At 42.0% G+C, this 16,804-nt stretch overlaps 1 protein-coding gene across 1 annotated transcript in view; it reads right to left on the bottom strand.

Moving 5' to 3' along the window:
- Positions 1 to 13,864, bottom strand: part of LOC123768462 (transient receptor potential channel pyrexia) — a 47,246-nt gene extending 33,382 nt beyond the window's left edge. Inside the window, exons 1-2 of the mRNA XM_045759017.2 lie at positions 13,555 to 13,864; positions 12,886 to 13,120 (exon numbers count right to left, since the gene is read on the bottom strand). Coding sequence (XP_045614973.2) covers positions 12,886 to 12,925 — 40 coding nt within the window. The 5' untranslated portion in view covers positions 12,926 to 13,120; positions 13,555 to 13,864. The remainder of the gene's footprint in view (positions 1 to 12,885; positions 13,121 to 13,554) is intronic.
- Between the last annotated feature and the right edge of the window lie 2,940 nt (positions 13,865 to 16,804).

Below are 16,804 nucleotides of genomic sequence, written 5' to 3'. Positions count from 1 at the left end.
AGAGAGAGAGAGAGAGAGAGAGAGAGAGAGAGAGAGAGAGAGAGAGAGAGAGAGAGAGAGAGAGAGAGAGAGAGAGGAGAGAGAGAGGAGAGAGAGAGAGAGAGAGAGAGAGAGGGGGGGAGAAATATTTGAGAAAACTTTGTCTTGATCTCACGTCAAAATTGATCTTTACATTTTAAAATAAAATCATAAATTGAAAAAAAATGCGCCTGTTCCACGAGAAGATATTTAGTATATCACCGGGTTATCTATTGATCTATCTATCCATGCATCTATCCCTCCACCTATCTATCTTCTACTCTCACTCACTACCAACACCTGAACTAACGACCTAACACAACGAGGCCAGGTCAGCAGGGAACAATATATCAATTTGTTTGATCGTGAACTCTTATAATTATTATTTATTATTTGTTTCTTCCTCTCTTCCCATTTTAAATACCCCCCACCCCCTTTTATGCCTTCTCCTCCTCCTCCTAGTCCCCTTATTTCCCCTCCTCTTCCCCTTCCTCTACTTCTCAGCTTCCGTCTAGGCTGCCAACGTTGACATAAGAGCTGTCAAGGGAAGAGCAACAGAGGGAGAGGAGGATGGGGAGAGTAAAGGAAGAGGGGAAAAGAGAGGAATATGGAGGAGGGAAAAGGAAAGACGGGATAGAGGAAGAGGAAGAGGAAGGGGGGGGGGGGAGGTGGTATAAAGTAAGAGGGAGAGCCGGGAGTTTGAAGAGAGGGAAGTCCCGCCCCGGAAGAAAAGTTTTAATGAATGGTGCCTTCAATTCATAATCCCGGCTTGTGTGTGTGTGTGTGTGTGTGTGTGTGTGTGTGTGTGTGTGTGTGTGTGTGTGTGTGTGTGTGTGTGTGTGTGTGTGTGTGTTTGTTAGCGTGAGCCAGCTAACATCGACAACAAAAATCTCTACAATAGGTCATTCCAAAGAGCCTAGAAATTAACAAGAAAACAATAAATTTACTGACGAAATGGGCAGCCATATTGGAGCGCCTTATTTAGTGACAGATGTTCACAGTTTCTCACCAAAGATGGGCATGGCATTAGGGGGATGTTATTGTCTAGTATCATAATCGAACTAAAATAAAAAAAATACAAACCATGTATAACTGGGCCAGTATTCATTGTACATCTTTCAGTAATCATGGCGACTTTGTTTGGGTTTTAGTCTACGAGCTCAGTCTACGAGCTCAGTCTATGAGCTCAGTCTACGAGCTCGGTCTACGAGCTCAGTCTATGAGCTCAGTCAATGAACTCAGTCTATGAGCTCTAAAGCACAATGTGGCTGTTTATAACAATAATAACGTCGAAATTAGAAGTTTCACAGCTCGTAAACTGTTTAATAAGTGTAAACAAAGCTGCCATGATTAAGACAAGATGTACAGGTTGAGTAAGTTGTCGAGTAAATGCTTAGTGACTCTTAACCCTGCTTTTTAAATCTTAAAGCATTACCCCTAGATCCCTTCTGTAATTAAATTGTACAATATTGACATTTGTTAACTTGATAGCTAGAATCGCATTTCTTAAATATCTAACTGAACTGCATAATTTATATGGAGCCTAATGAGAGCAAGATCAAGCCTAAGAATAAATTATGGAGCCTAACAATAGCAAGATCAAGCCTAAGAATAAATTATGGAGCCTAATGAGCGCAAGATCAAGCCTAAGAATAGCATCTGACGTTTTATTGCTAATGTTTCTTGGTATTTATAAAAAGATAGACAGACAAAAGAAGAACGATGCGTGGCATGACGTCATGGGGGAGCACGCGCCGGCCGCCCCTTCTTTTGTTCGTCAAATTATACCTTGCTTTTGTATACATTCCACAAAAGGTAGACTTTGTGTGATGTATGCTTGTAGTCATGTGAAATTTGCTACGAGTCTATGGGTTAGCTTTAAAATACAATTACACGATTAAATGATCCCCCGTGTGTGTGTGTGTGTGTGTGTGTGTGTGTGTGTGTGTGTGTGTGTGTGTGTGTGTGTGTGTGTGTGTGTGTGTGTGTGTGTGTGTGTACTCACCTATTTGTGCTTGCGGGGGTTGAGCTTTGGCTCTTTGGTCCCGCCTCCGGTGTGTGTGTGTGTGTGTGTGTGTGTGTGTGTGTGTGTGTGTGTGTGTGTGTGTGTGTGTGTGTAAATGTGTAAATTGTACGGACTTGGACGTCCCCTACAGTCTGGCGTCAGATAAGAAGGTATAATAATTCCTATCAGTGAACTGGTTAGGTTTTCACGACACATCCGCAGGGAACTGATTATAGTTTGCTCAGAAAACTGATATCCAATTAGAAAAAAAACACGATCGCCACTCTTCCCCACCCCACCTTCCTCGGAGAATCAAATCTCGGAATTACTATATGTATATACTGTATCTGAATGTATGTTTATGTGTATGCAATTTGGATATGTTTGCAGCATGTATATACGAATGGATGGACGTATGTATGTATGTATGTATGTACACGTGTGTGTATACTATATAGCCCCAGTTCGCGTTGCTAGGCTGTGAATTAAATAAGTACGAGAATGTTAAATTTGATCAACATAAGAACAACATATGAACAACATGAGGACACGTGTGGAAGGAAGTACATGGGAGGAAGGAGTCACGTGTGGAGGAGTTGGGAGAAGTCAGGTATGCAGGGACTTGTAAGGAGGGAGTTAGGTGTGGAGGGAGAGACGGGTCCCAACAACACAGCCCAACAGTACAAACTGATGACCAGGATGTCTGGCGTCGGCCCTATGACATTACCCATTAAAGGCACATAACATTAACTCATTAGGTGTAACATGTGAACTGTACGAGTCTCTTGTCTGTAATGGTGGTGGTGGTGGTGGTTCGTGGTGGCCGTTGGTCGTTGTTGTGGTGGATCGTTGTTGTGATGATGGTAGTGGTTGTGGTGGTTCGTGGTTGTGATTCTCGGTGTTATTTGGTTGTTAAGGAAGCTGTAAGGTAGATTGTTTTAGTGGGGGTGATTCAGGGAAGAATGTGGTGGTTGTTAATGTGGGTTGTGATGGCGATTGTGAAGGTGGCTTATGGTGGTGGTTGTTAAGGTGGGGTTGTAGTGGTTGGTGGTGGTTGGTGGTGGTTCCGGTGATTGATATTACAGTTAGCTCTAACATGCCAGTAACTTTAGACAATTATGTTAAAGGGGTAGTTTAATTGGTGTGTAATTTACCTGACTACTGCGTAAAGGAAAAAAAAAACTTGATTGACAAAAATAAACTGAGCATTTTCCCATTTGTGATTCACCTGAAAATCTTAACCTCTGACGAAAGCAAAAATTTGTACATAAAACATTCAGATATTATATATCAACGTCCGAGTCTCATTAACGTTAATAAACATAAAATACTGTTTAAAACATAAATAATGTTAAAAGTTTATAAATTTCATTACGGTATCTAAAGACTAAAAAGATCGAAAAAGGTAAACTATAATTTTTGTAACCTTGGCAATGTTATTAATCATATTCCTAAGAAACCTTGACATTCTAGAAAACGTTATTAGTTTTCCTAGATTAGTTTACACAAGTGAGAACCGCCCTTGAGCCTTAGGGGAAGAGTCTCTCATAAAACAGTGATGGCAACGGGTATCGAAGGGGCGACGGTCAACACCACGTCCCACCATCCACCATTAGCCTAGCCCGGCCCCCGCACCAACTGCCACGTTCCGCTCCGCACATCATTAATGAAAATTACATTACCTTGGGAAATGAGGCTGTGGCCTCCCGCGATGAGAAATGCGGTAGGCCTAGCGGAGGAAGAAGTGAAATGTGGCGTTTGTTTTGATGGAATAATCACATAGTGGAAGACAGAGGTGTTGTATATGGTATGCGCATCAAATGAGAGGAAGACAGGAGAGACTGATACGAATAGTACATTACCACACCGTCCGTAAAAAAAAGTTAGTTTAGTTCATTTACTATGTACTAAATGAAGTGACCAACCAACCATAGTCTCCGTGGTGTAGTGGTAAGACACTCGCCTGGCGTTCCGCGAGCGCTATGTAATGGGTTCGTATCCTGGCCGGGGAGGATTTACTGGGCGCAATTCCTTAACTGTAGCCTCTGTTTAACTCAACAGTAAAATGTGTACTTGGATGAAAAAACGATTCTTCGCGGCGGGGATCGTATTCCAGGGACCTGCCCGAAACGCTACGCGTACTAGTGGCTGTACAGGAATGTAACAACTCTTGTATATATCTAAAAAAAAAAAAAAAAAAAAGTGAAAATGCAAGTGATACAACCCATGTGTGTGGGGGAAATAGAACAACAACTGGAAAAAATTAATCACACACGTACCCAACAATCCAAGAGGATTGGGCTATAAAATTTCAGCTACGTCAATGTGACTTGTTCTCTGTACACTGCGATAAGAACATTACTGAAATGACATGAACGTATTGCTTCTGAAATAATTACTAAAAGCAGATTGGGGGAGAGGGGAGATAGGTCATTTATTATTTATACTGGCCATGTCGCCAAAGGGCTGAGGAGCCCCAGGGTAAAGGTCACCACACTAACTGGAGGGTATTTCTAGATATACAAAAAATAGTGTGTGACGTCTGTATGGCTTTGCCTTTGTTTACATAAAACCTTCCCCCCCCCCCCTCCCTCCTTCCCAGCGTGACGTCTGTTCAGTATTGCTCAATACATATACAGTACAGCCCTAACGTGACTGTCTACGAGGTATACATACATCAGGTATATTTATTAATAACTAAATTATAAAGTGCGGAATAACCATATCTAGGTCCCAGTACTGTACTGTGCCTCGAGAGTACGTTTGGATTAACAGTGTTGTTAATCTGGTGTTGTGGAAGGTGCTTTGTGTACGAGCTCATTACAGTACAGGTTAACCCTACAATATGGAGCTGTACTAGACATGTAAACCAATGTAAATCAGACTACTGGAAACTCGTGTGGTTTTGCAAACTAGCGAGAAAAAAGAAACATTATATATATATATATATATATATATATATATATATATATATATATATATATATATATATGTGTATATATATATATGTGTATATATATATATATATATATATATATATATATATATATATATATATATATATATATATATATATATATAAGCATAGCTACTACAACTACCACTATACTACCAATATTATTATTATATTACCTCTACTACTGATGCTACTACTACAGTCACTTACTAAGACTGCCTCCTACCACCACTATTGCTACTACCTATTCTATTACATAGTTCTACTACTGTTAATAGTACTATTATTATTATTACATTACCACAACAAATATAAATAAGTATTCCAGTAATAATGCAAGACTCACAATAAAGCTAAGCAAAGCACCATTCCCTCCCCCCCCCCCTCCCCCATTAAGCAACACCTTCCCCCATTAAGCCTGACCCCTTTCCTCCCTCCCCCCCCCCATTAAGCCTGATCCCCTACTCCCCACAAGGCAGCAAGTCCTCTCTTCTTGTGGGATGTTTACACCAAGTTAACGAGATAATTGACCACTCCAGTGACCCTGACTACGAGTGAAGGTTAGTGTGTAAGCCTTTTGCCTTGTCTAGTTCGACCAGTGCTGCACAATCAGAGAGATACGCTACTCTATCTACTCTATCACAAATTTGGACTCCAAAAGGAAGCCCAATTACCATTTCTTAAAAACTTCAATTGCCATACCGGTCAGATATAAAAAATAGCTTATATCCGATCTTGATACTTAAATCCCTTCAATAAAAGTTCTAAAATAACTGTAACCTAATTTCTGAAAAAAAATGAAATCCTAACTTTCAATCATCAATTGTAATCATGATTTTCAAATAACGTTAAACCTGGAGAGCAAATTTATCTTCGACGTGGATTATAAAATATACTCATGCTAAATTTGCATGTATTTTCAATACAATTTCACATCTGAAGGGGGGTAGAAATAGCCTAAGCTACTCTATCCCTCTGAGATGTATTTCTTGCTTATCTCAATAAACATACTTGAACTTGAACTTCACATCTGAAACTTGTTGGCTCAACACGACGATACGCGTAAAATCAAGTGTACAGAGGAGGTGAAGGTTCTGGCACAGAGTTTGCTCCTGGTTCATCCTGTTACGTAGCATTAAATTGAACTTATTCCTAATAAAATACAGATGATAAGTTCATCAAATAAATGAGTCTAAGGTCAGGCTTCAGATGAGCTCATGTATGATACAGTAGCCACTATCCTAAGCCAATGTAATTTCGTTTTCCTGCGTGGTTGGTGATATAATTAATCTCTTTTCCTGGGAAGTCCACGTCAGCGGTCCGGGCTGCTGTAGCCTGACACATAACACTACCAAGTACACCGTTTTTGGCTTCACTAAATGTAAACATCTTAATGTCAATCGCTGCCGAGCCATAAGAAAAGAGACTCGTTGTAAATGTTAAGCAAGAAAGAATTAGCAATGGATAATTACCGCTCAAACCACTACTTCTCCTTCCCGGGTGATATTTGTACTTCACATTGTTAATAAATTATATTCATACTAATCAACAGTATCCCTGAAGCTCATATCAAGAGGATAACATCAGCGGCATACGCCAGGTTGGCTAACATAAGAACGGCCTTTAGCAACTTGTGTAAGGAATCTTTCAGAACATTATATACCACATATGTCAGACCAATCCTGGAGTATGCGGCACCAGCATGGAGTCCATATCTAGTCAAGCATAAGACTAAACTGGAAAAGGTTCAAAGGTTTGCCACCAGACTAGTACCCGAGCTGAGAGGTATAAGCTACGAGGAGAGACTACGGGAATTAAACCTCACTTCGTTGGAAGACAGAAGAGTTAGGGGGGACATGATCACCACATTCAAGATTCTCAAAGGAATCGACAGGGTAGATAAAGACAGGCTATTTAACACAAGGGGCACACGCACTAGGGGACACAGGTGGAAACTGAGTGCCGAAATGAGCCACAGAGATATTAGAAAGAACTTTTTTTAGTGTCAGAGTAGTTAACGGATGGAATGCATTAGGCAGTGATGTGGTGGAGGCTGACTCCATACACAGTTTCAAGTGTAGATATGATAGAGCCCAATAGGCTCAGGAATCTGTACACCAGTTGATTGACAGTTGAGAGGCGGGACCAAAGAGCCAAAGCTCAACCCCCGCAAGCACAAATAGGTGAGTACACACACACACACACACACATAGGTACGTATACAGACATACATTTCATCAGGCAACAGCAAGCCAATCAACGTTGCAATTAACTATTTAATTTCCAGAGTTGCATTCAGCCAAACTGATTCCCAGAGTGAGAGTGAGAGAGGGGACACAACAGAGAAACTAACAAGAGAGAGATGAATGTGGTTAAAACGCCCAGACCCCTACTACAATGTCCGACGAGTCACCCTTGATATCAAAGGACATGAGCACTCACTCACTCTCTCTCTCTCTCTCTCTCTCTCTCTCTCTCTCTCTCTCTCTCTCTCTCTCTCTCTCTCTCTCTCTCTCTTATACATCCTCGGCTCACAACCAAGGAGTCCTGATTTAATTCCCGGACAAGACAGACAGTTGGGTATGAATAACCACAAGATGAACCCAACCACAGGATGAACCGGTTCCAGACAGGTGGTGGAGTTGATCTCTACCAGGGAGGTGTGGGGGGTTGATGGGGGGCGTGACCCTCCCCCGGCTCCACACAATGCCGCCATCTCCACAACCATCCCATTAAACAATCACGCTCTTAACAACAATAACACCACCACTGGTAACACTGGTCATTATAGATTGTTAATCTAATCAACACCACCACCAACAATCACCATCGTCGTCACTATCAACAACAATCACAGCCATTAACACCAATATCCTCACTATTTCCAACAACAATCACTACCTCCAACACCGCCAATGCATCACTACCATCAACAACAATGGCCTAAACATCATTGTCACTGATAACAACAATTCCACGGTCCACACAATCATTATCACTGTCAACAGCAGTATAAAGGCCAACACAATCAATGTCACTGTCAACAGTGCCACGACCCCTCACAATCATTATCACTGCCAACAGCAGTATCAAGGCCAACACAATCAATGTCACTGTCAACAGTACCACGACCCCTCACAATTATTATCACTGCCAACAGCAGTAACATAATCCACACAATCATTGTCACTGCCAACAACAGTATCACGGCCGTCACAATCACTGCCCAGTGTACAATAACACCACCACCACCACCCCTACTGATAGTGTCATCCCCACTACCATCACCCCTCACCAGTCACCACAGCACTACCACCATCATGACCATCACTCACATCAACTATCATCATTCCCAGTGTTCACTATTAGGTAAGCACCACCACCCACACAAACATCACCACCACCAGCCACAAACACACATCAGTACCACCACCACCCACACAAACATCACCACCACCACCCACAAACACAACATCAGTACCACCACCACCCACACAAACATCACCACCACCAGCCACAAACACAACATCAGTACCACCACCACCCACACAAACATCACCACCACCAGCCACAAACACAACATCAGTACCACCACCGCCCACACAAACATCACCACCACCCACAAACACAACATCAGTACCACCACCACCCACACAAACATCACCACCACCACCCACAAACACAACATCAGTACCACCACCACCCACACAAACATCACCACCACCACCCACACAAACATCACCACCACCCACCCACACAAACATCACCACCACCACCCACAAACACAACATCAGTACCACCACCACCCACACAAACACCACCACCACCCACAAACACAACATCAGTACCACCACCACCCACACAAACACCACCACCAACCACAAACACAACATCAGTACCACCACCACCCACACAAACATCACCACCACCACCCACAAACACAACATCAGTACCACCACCACCCACACAAACACCACCACCAGCCACAACACAACATCAGTACCACCACCACCCACACAAACATCACCACCACCACCCACAAACACAACATCAGTACCACCACCACCCACACAAACATCACCACCACCAACCACAAACACATCAGCACTACCACAACCCACACACTAGTGCCCGAATCTAACCAACCCGAGGACCTACGAAGAGAAAATGGAACACCGAGTCAATTTCGCAAGCCGCTACCATTTCAAGCACATCAGTTTTTGGCCTCAGGTAAAGTATACGTCAATAATGCGACGTGTTATTAGGCGAATGAGTGAGGTAGCGAGCCTGCTGAAAGATGGGTGGGCAGGACCCAAGAGTGCATTGAAGAAGCTATTCCCTTCTTAAATAGCACAAAACGTCCACTAGACTGTGCGACACAGTGGTTGCAAGGATCAGGTTGGGTTACCGTTACCTGTGGCAGGTGGCTGCAGGTGACGGGTCTCCCAATCCTGAGCACTCCAGTTGCAAACTCTGTGAGCAGGAACTACGGCATGATCTCCCGCACTACATCACTGAATGCCCAGTTATTAGACCTTTCAGACCAGTTGGCATGAGGTACCTGGAGCTTTGCAATTACTTTATTCACTCTCGTATTCTTGAAGATATCCTCACAGTATACCCAAAATTGCCAGTGCAGGCTATTAAACACATGGCCCTGTATGACTAACCATCCTGCGGAATGGGGACTTGTATTACCACTGCTACCTTATTCAATCTTGTTTGTTTGATATCCTCAAAATGCATCCGGAGTCTGCCAGTGCAGACCGCTTATCACATGTCTCTGTATGACTAACCATCCTGTGTGATGGGGATTTATAGCATCACCTAGTTAGCTTTTTTGACACACTGTACTCCACTTCATATAGTCTAGGGTAGCTGCACTAATGCAGATGTACCTCATAACTTAATAAAAAAAAAAAAAATTCTTATATAGTCTAGGACAGCTATGTAAATATGAATGTTCTTATGTTAATGGCGAAAAAAACAAATGCCACTAGCCAAGCGAAGGTCCTAACATGTTAATACTTCACACACTGATTTTAACTTGTATATTATAATTGGCGAGCTGTCTGCTTAGTAAGTCTGTCAGCCTCAGCCTGCCTATCTCTGTTTAATCTGTTCTTGTATCACAAACATTTTTTTTTTACTTCTCTTAATTCAATCTTCGATATCTTACCCATGTGCCTCCCCGCAACCACTCCTCTCCGTCAGCTGAAACTGGAGACGTTTGTACCGCCTCATCCGACCTTTCCCAGCTGACTTTCCTTCGTCCTCTCCCCCCCCCCCTCCCTTTCCCACCACACACACACACACCCCATCCCCCCACACACACACCCATCCCCCCACACCCCCACCACATCCCACCCCCACGTACACATATACACCCACCCACACACACACAATTCTGTTCTTTTCTCTTATTGATGAAGAAAACCCTTAGTCTGAGCACCGTTTCTACCACACCCAGCGACAGGGATATTGTCACCTGAGTTACAGACACCTGAAGCTACTTCCTCTCTTTGGATATGTCGAAAAAGCAGTCCATCCCCATATAATGAAAGTACTTACAGTATCTATGTGCTCGATAATACAAATATGCCGTCATAGATCACCAGAAAAGTTAACTTTTGTATCACAGAATTTGGACAAACTGGAAATCTTTTACATTTATGTTGCTAATCAGATCTAACCTAATCACCCCTAGGCCTAATACACGCTGAGGCCTAATATAGTACATATATGTGCTATATTAGGCCCAGGAATATTTAAGTTTGGTTTATTACAAAAAGAACTATCATTTCAGGAGGATGAGTTGCGAAAAAGACATGTTACAATAATAATAGTGAGTAAATATATCAGTATATAAAACCACACCATCAGGGATATAAAAAATCAGTAGTAATGATAATTAAAATGTTATCAATTTGACTATTAACAAATACAAGTTATGAAATGATTTAAAACAGATTTAATAACATATCACCTTACTGGATTCAGCCAGTCATCGACACTCACCACCAGTCACTTCTACATACCACCCTAGAGAGTCATGCCCCCCTGTCACACTACCTCAGTCAGTCAGTCAGTCAGTCAGGGCCGTCCTACCACCACTCACAACACCTGTTTTCTGACTCAGCTACTCTTCTCACACCTTCCACAATCAACCCCTTTTAATGACTATGTCGGTGTCTCTGTATATTTCTATGGCTGTGTTTGTCTGTGAGTATCTGCATCTCTCTGCCCGCATCTGTCTATAGCTATATGTCTCTATTTGTACTTGTCTGTATGTAGTTGTCTGTCTCTTTTCCTTGTCTGTCTGTGACTGTCTATGCCTCTCTGCATGTGTCTGTTACCTTTTTCTTTTTCTGTCTGCATTCATCTGTATTATTCTTCCCATGACCTATGTTCACACAGAAATTTACAACAAGGGCTTACCTATCGACACCTCTGCTATGTGAGAGCATGGTTAAGGGGGCCTGCATATGGTCCACAACAGTCCCAGCTCATAGTGGAAGAACATACACTGTGGTCCACAACAGTCCCACCTCATAGTGGAAGGACATACACTGTGGTCCACAACATTCCCACCTCATAGTGGAAGGACACACACTGTGGACCACAACAGTCCCACCTCATAGTGGAAGGACATACACTGTGGTCCACAACAGTCCCAACCTCATAGTGGAAGGACATACACTGTGGTCCACAACATTCCCACCTCATAGTGGAAGGACACACACTGTGGACCACAACAGTCCCACCTCATAGTGGAAGGACACACACTGTGGTCCACAACAGTCCCACCTCATAAGGGAAGAACAACACACTGTGTGGCTAACAAGACCCCCCCCCCCTTCCTCATTAATAAGAACTGGATCCACACCAGAGCACAAGAATAAAAGAAACACCCTAACGCCATGATGTCCCAGAATATGGCAGCAACGATAATGAAAGTGAAGATATGTCAAACGAAAATTGTATATATATACAAAATATTAGTGATACGACTACTATCATCACAATGATAGATATTTCAATACATTAACAAAATCCACAGTAATGGTAATTACGCCTTGGGCAACACACTTATTGATAAAACTCATGGATAAGAGATATTCTCTGGTAATAACACAAGATAACCATTAAAGTATTCTCTTCAAATTTCACTCCAAATAACAAATTATTATGCTTGACTCTCAATGTTCATTCTCAGCATATCAAGAAAATCACGGTAATATGTAGAAACTGTAAACATGATACAACCATTGTCAAATGAACATGCTAGGCTACGCCTATATACAGTATATATATATTTGTTTATTTATATTTTATTTAGAATGTCTTATATAGTTTGGAAATGAATTTCCATACTTGTAAATGAAGAAACTCAACTACACAAAACTTAATAAATTTGAATATGACTGCCATATTTTTGGTATAAGAATTAATGTGAAATTTGGTTTGTTCTCACCGACCTTCATGTATCACTACCCAAAAAATATATATTTGTGTTAAACACAATATCTTATCCCTGCCACAAGGACAGCTCATTTGAGACAGTGACGTCATACTGATTCATCTTCCCCAAGCAGCTATGTCTGAACATGATCTAAATAGTTGTTCTAATTGGTAAACATCTTGTCAGTACATTTCAGAAAATAACTTTCCACAAACACACACACCTTCCACCCCTTCGAAAACCAGGAGTCGAACCTTGAGTCGCCTCCACGAAATGACGCAGCACCTGACTTACACGTAACACTTACTAACCACTTGTATCACCAACCTGGCTTACTGGAAACACACACACAACCAAGAGTGTATATCTTGGACAGGGAAATACCACAGGAAACCTGTTAATTATAAGGAGTTGGGGAAGGAAGAGAGAGAGAGACGTACTCACCGTTGCCCTCCATGGATCTGAGTGCCAGGTATCCGGCCATGCTCGCCTCCGCAGGGCTGCCAACACAACTTCCTTATATATCTCTCAGGTTAAGGGGGCCAACTCGGTCACACCTTGAGGGTTAAGTTGCCATTCGCGTGTTAAGTTAGAAGACCACGCCAAAGGTGCTTGTTAGAACGTAGGGGGAAGAACGTCTGCACAATTTCTTCAGCAGTGGATATATTTGAAGGCCGCGCTGAAATATGCGAACGAATACTTTAATAATCAATATGGATGTCAGGTATTTAAATTTTAGCGAACCTTGTATATTAATGACTGGGATGAGAAGTAAATATTACTCTGATAAGGTGACACCTCACACCTGGCTAGGAAAACAAGATCTGACAAGGGTGGGACATTTTCCGAGCGGCTCGCGAGGCGCAACAGCCTACTTTCTTAACCACAACGGCCCCCTCTTTCTCCACCAAACATAATACAACTACGTCAAACATAATTCATATTTTTACTATCAATTTTCACGTTAAAATCTAAATTCTAGCCGAGGCCTTCAAAGCCGCCCGGAAAGGTCCTTGGCCAAACAGATGTTGCATCATACGCAGGAAACATCGCACACTGGTCTTGGCCAGACACTCGCACACGTAGTCTTGTTAATTAGCAATATATATGCACCTGCTATACCCTGCTCCATAGGCCCAGACTCGTACGGTGGAGCCGCCGGTACTGCAGTAGTCGCTCCGACCTCCGACCCGTACAGTGCGCGCAGCCCGACTGACCCACCACCGGCCGCGCCACCACCCTCTTCTTGCTCTACCTTGTCTCTACCTCTTCTCCTCTATCTCTCCTCGCTTCACCGCCTTCTATTTCCTCTAACACTTCTTCTCTACCTCGCCTTGCTATGCCATCCTCTTCTGTCTATCCTCGCTCCACCGTCCTCCTCTGCTCTGCCTCTCCTCGTTCCTCCACTCTCCTCTGCCCTCCCACTTCTTCTCTACGTCTCCTCGCACCACTACGCCAGGAGCACTCCTGCTCCACATACCTGCTGTCTGACAATGGTCTGGTGCTCAGGGGAGGTTGTTAATGTTCCATGTGTAAAATAACCTATTTGTCTCGAACACTTCCAGGTTCTTATTCTTGTTGTGGTAAACGACTATAACGAGTCTTTGTTGTTATTTTCATATTTCGATAAGGCCAATCCTAACATAAGTTCATGTCAATTGGTGTATTTTAAGTATGCTGATTCTTAAGGCAATAAATATTTATTGCTAATGCTTGTCTTTATATAATTTGTAAATCTCCTGCTGACATGCTTATTGTAGAGCTGTATTTCATATTGCAAACAGCAATATAATGCATTGCAAACATTCATATAATGTACTTTAAAGCTTGTCAAGCAACTTACAACCAGAACTGCATTGCTTGTGAGTGTGATGTAAACATTGGTGGGCTAGCAGAGCGAGGAGTGTGGTGGTCATATGCAAGGTGCTGAGAATGCAGGGCAAGATTGCCCCGTGCCCTCATCTGGGAAATCTTGCCCCACGTCGCCTCATCGTACATGGAATATATATATACTGTCACCTCTGCCAATTTGCACTGGCACTTCCTCTGCCTTCGAAGATGTCGAGGAGTGCTTCAGCGACACGCGTCAGACCTAATAAAACTGTAAAACGAACTTTGGCGAGTTTATTTGTCTATTTCCTCCCAAATGAAGGACATAAGAAACACAAGATTCATGCTAGAATCACTCAACCATTTTGGGTTATATATCTAAAAATTAAATCTATAGTCCCGAGTTCGAGTCCTATAAGTTCTCCAGAATTAGCTATACCACCATCAAGGATAAACCAAAATAAGCAGAGATAGACAGAAACAGAGATAAAGATATGGCGAAAGAGCAAATGTTCAGACGAACCAATCTAATTACTCCTCCCCTACTTCATACTGTCTGAAGTACATTCAGATCGAAGTAACGTGGCTTATGCGCCGATTAAAAAAAAAAGTCACTAAATTATTGTATTCCTACTAGGACTGCATAAACTGATCTCTCCTTGGTGGTCATGACATAAAAGTGAAATTTAATTATTATACAAAAAGCTAAACTACCATAAAGTGTAGTTTATGGTAGTAACCTTGTAAACAGGTTACAAGTTAGGATAGGCTTCTAGCTCCTAAATTAAAAATATAAAAACACAATTCTTACGGAAAGTACCTGTATATATATTTCACCAGTTTTTTTCAATTTTGTTACAAAATGGTCATGAAGATAGTACTAGGCTACAAAGCCTAGCGCAGAGTAGTGACGCTAATGTCAAGAACTTTTAAACCATCCTTGGAAAAAGTTACTACTTTCAGCAACTATTTGGTCGAACGTACATAAATGGACTGTTGCAGCTAACACTATTAAAATAAACACATTATCAGAGTGGATAAATAAATAACATCAGATGTTAGGAGCGTTTGAGGAGTGAAGCGGCGCCTGGAACAAGGAGGTTCTCAGGCGGACGGGCAGCGTTGGCAAGTTTCACTTGCTTTTACTCAATATTGGCTTATTTAATAAGTGCAGACGTGACATACTAATTGATTGTCAATTTTTTAGTTTACCTTGAAAAGCTTCATAGAAAACACCGACCTCACCTAACCTTCTTAGTATGTTAAGATAGCATCTTACTGCTTCTTAATTACTTTTATTACTTAACCTATACCGTTGATAGGTTAAGTAATAATTGTAATAAGAAGCAATCAGATGCTTATCTTACATACTAAGAAGGTTAGGTGAGGTCGGTGTTTTCTATGAAGCTTTTCAAGGTAAACTAAAAAAGTCACAATCAATTAGTATGTCACTATGCACTTATTAAATAAGCCAATATTGACAGTAAGCAAGTGCGAGAACGGGTTGCAAGTTTAAATGGCCGGCACGAGGACGGGTACCACATGACACTGGGTAATACAGCTACATTATTTCACTTTAGTTCTCAACTTAATCACGCACACACACACACACAAGTCCCAGCTGCGTCTGGGTACAAGTGACAGGATGAACAACCCAGCGGGGTTTCTTCCAATTGGGGAGTGTTGTACATGCTGCTATGGCGGTGTGTCCACTCACAGGATGAGTGGCGCTGCCCAATAAACTCGCCCCTCGGGGCAAAATTAATTTCTTTTTTAAATCTCATAATTCCTTGAACACACAGCTCAAGGAATCGTAAGTGATGGTGATCAAGAGTTATACAGTCAAGAGTGATATAGTGATCAAGAGTCACGGTGATCACGAGTAATGGTGATAAGTCCAAGTGCCACAATCAAAACAAGACCAATACCGTGTTAGTCCAGTGTCCGGGACCCACAACAAAGGCAACCAAAAAACTTCAGCCATCACATAAAATAGCAAGAACACAAAAGCAATATGCTATTATATATTCAGACGTACTGTCGAACTTTGGCAGTTTGGATGAAGTTTTCGTTGAGTGCGTGTGTGTGTTAAGTCTATTTCCACGCAAGACACTTCAGCAAACCTCGACCGCATAATTATAAAAGTTGTGCCACTGCGAATTACGATAAGGTGATATGATAAAATATTGAAACCGAACGATGGGATCGATTCTAGGGGACGCAGTTTCGATCCCATTGTACGGCTTCAATAGATATATCACGTTCTTGTGATTTGAGCGTGAAAAGTGATTATATAATTAGGAAGAGAAGGGAGAGATAAAACAAAAGAGAGCGAGTAAGAGGAAGCCTATCCGGTCCTCTTCCTTCACACGTCGCATTTTTTACGGAATGGACCAATCCATTATAATTTTAACTCACCAGTAAAAATAAAAGCATTGTAAATTGACGCTATCTAAGTATCAGTCATGATGAGTTAGGTGGGTTGCTTGGGTTTGTACGATTCTGGTTAGGTAAAACAGTTGTATTTTTCACG

Source organism: Procambarus clarkii, chromosome 35, assembly GCF_040958095.1.
Source record: "Procambarus clarkii isolate CNS0578487 chromosome 35, FALCON_Pclarkii_2.0, whole genome shotgun sequence".
Classification (NCBI taxonomy): Eukaryota; Metazoa; Arthropoda; class Malacostraca; order Decapoda; family Cambaridae; genus Procambarus; species Procambarus clarkii.
The sequence above is the reverse complement of the archived record's forward strand: the minus strand, read 5'-3'. Positions and strand labels throughout refer to the sequence as shown.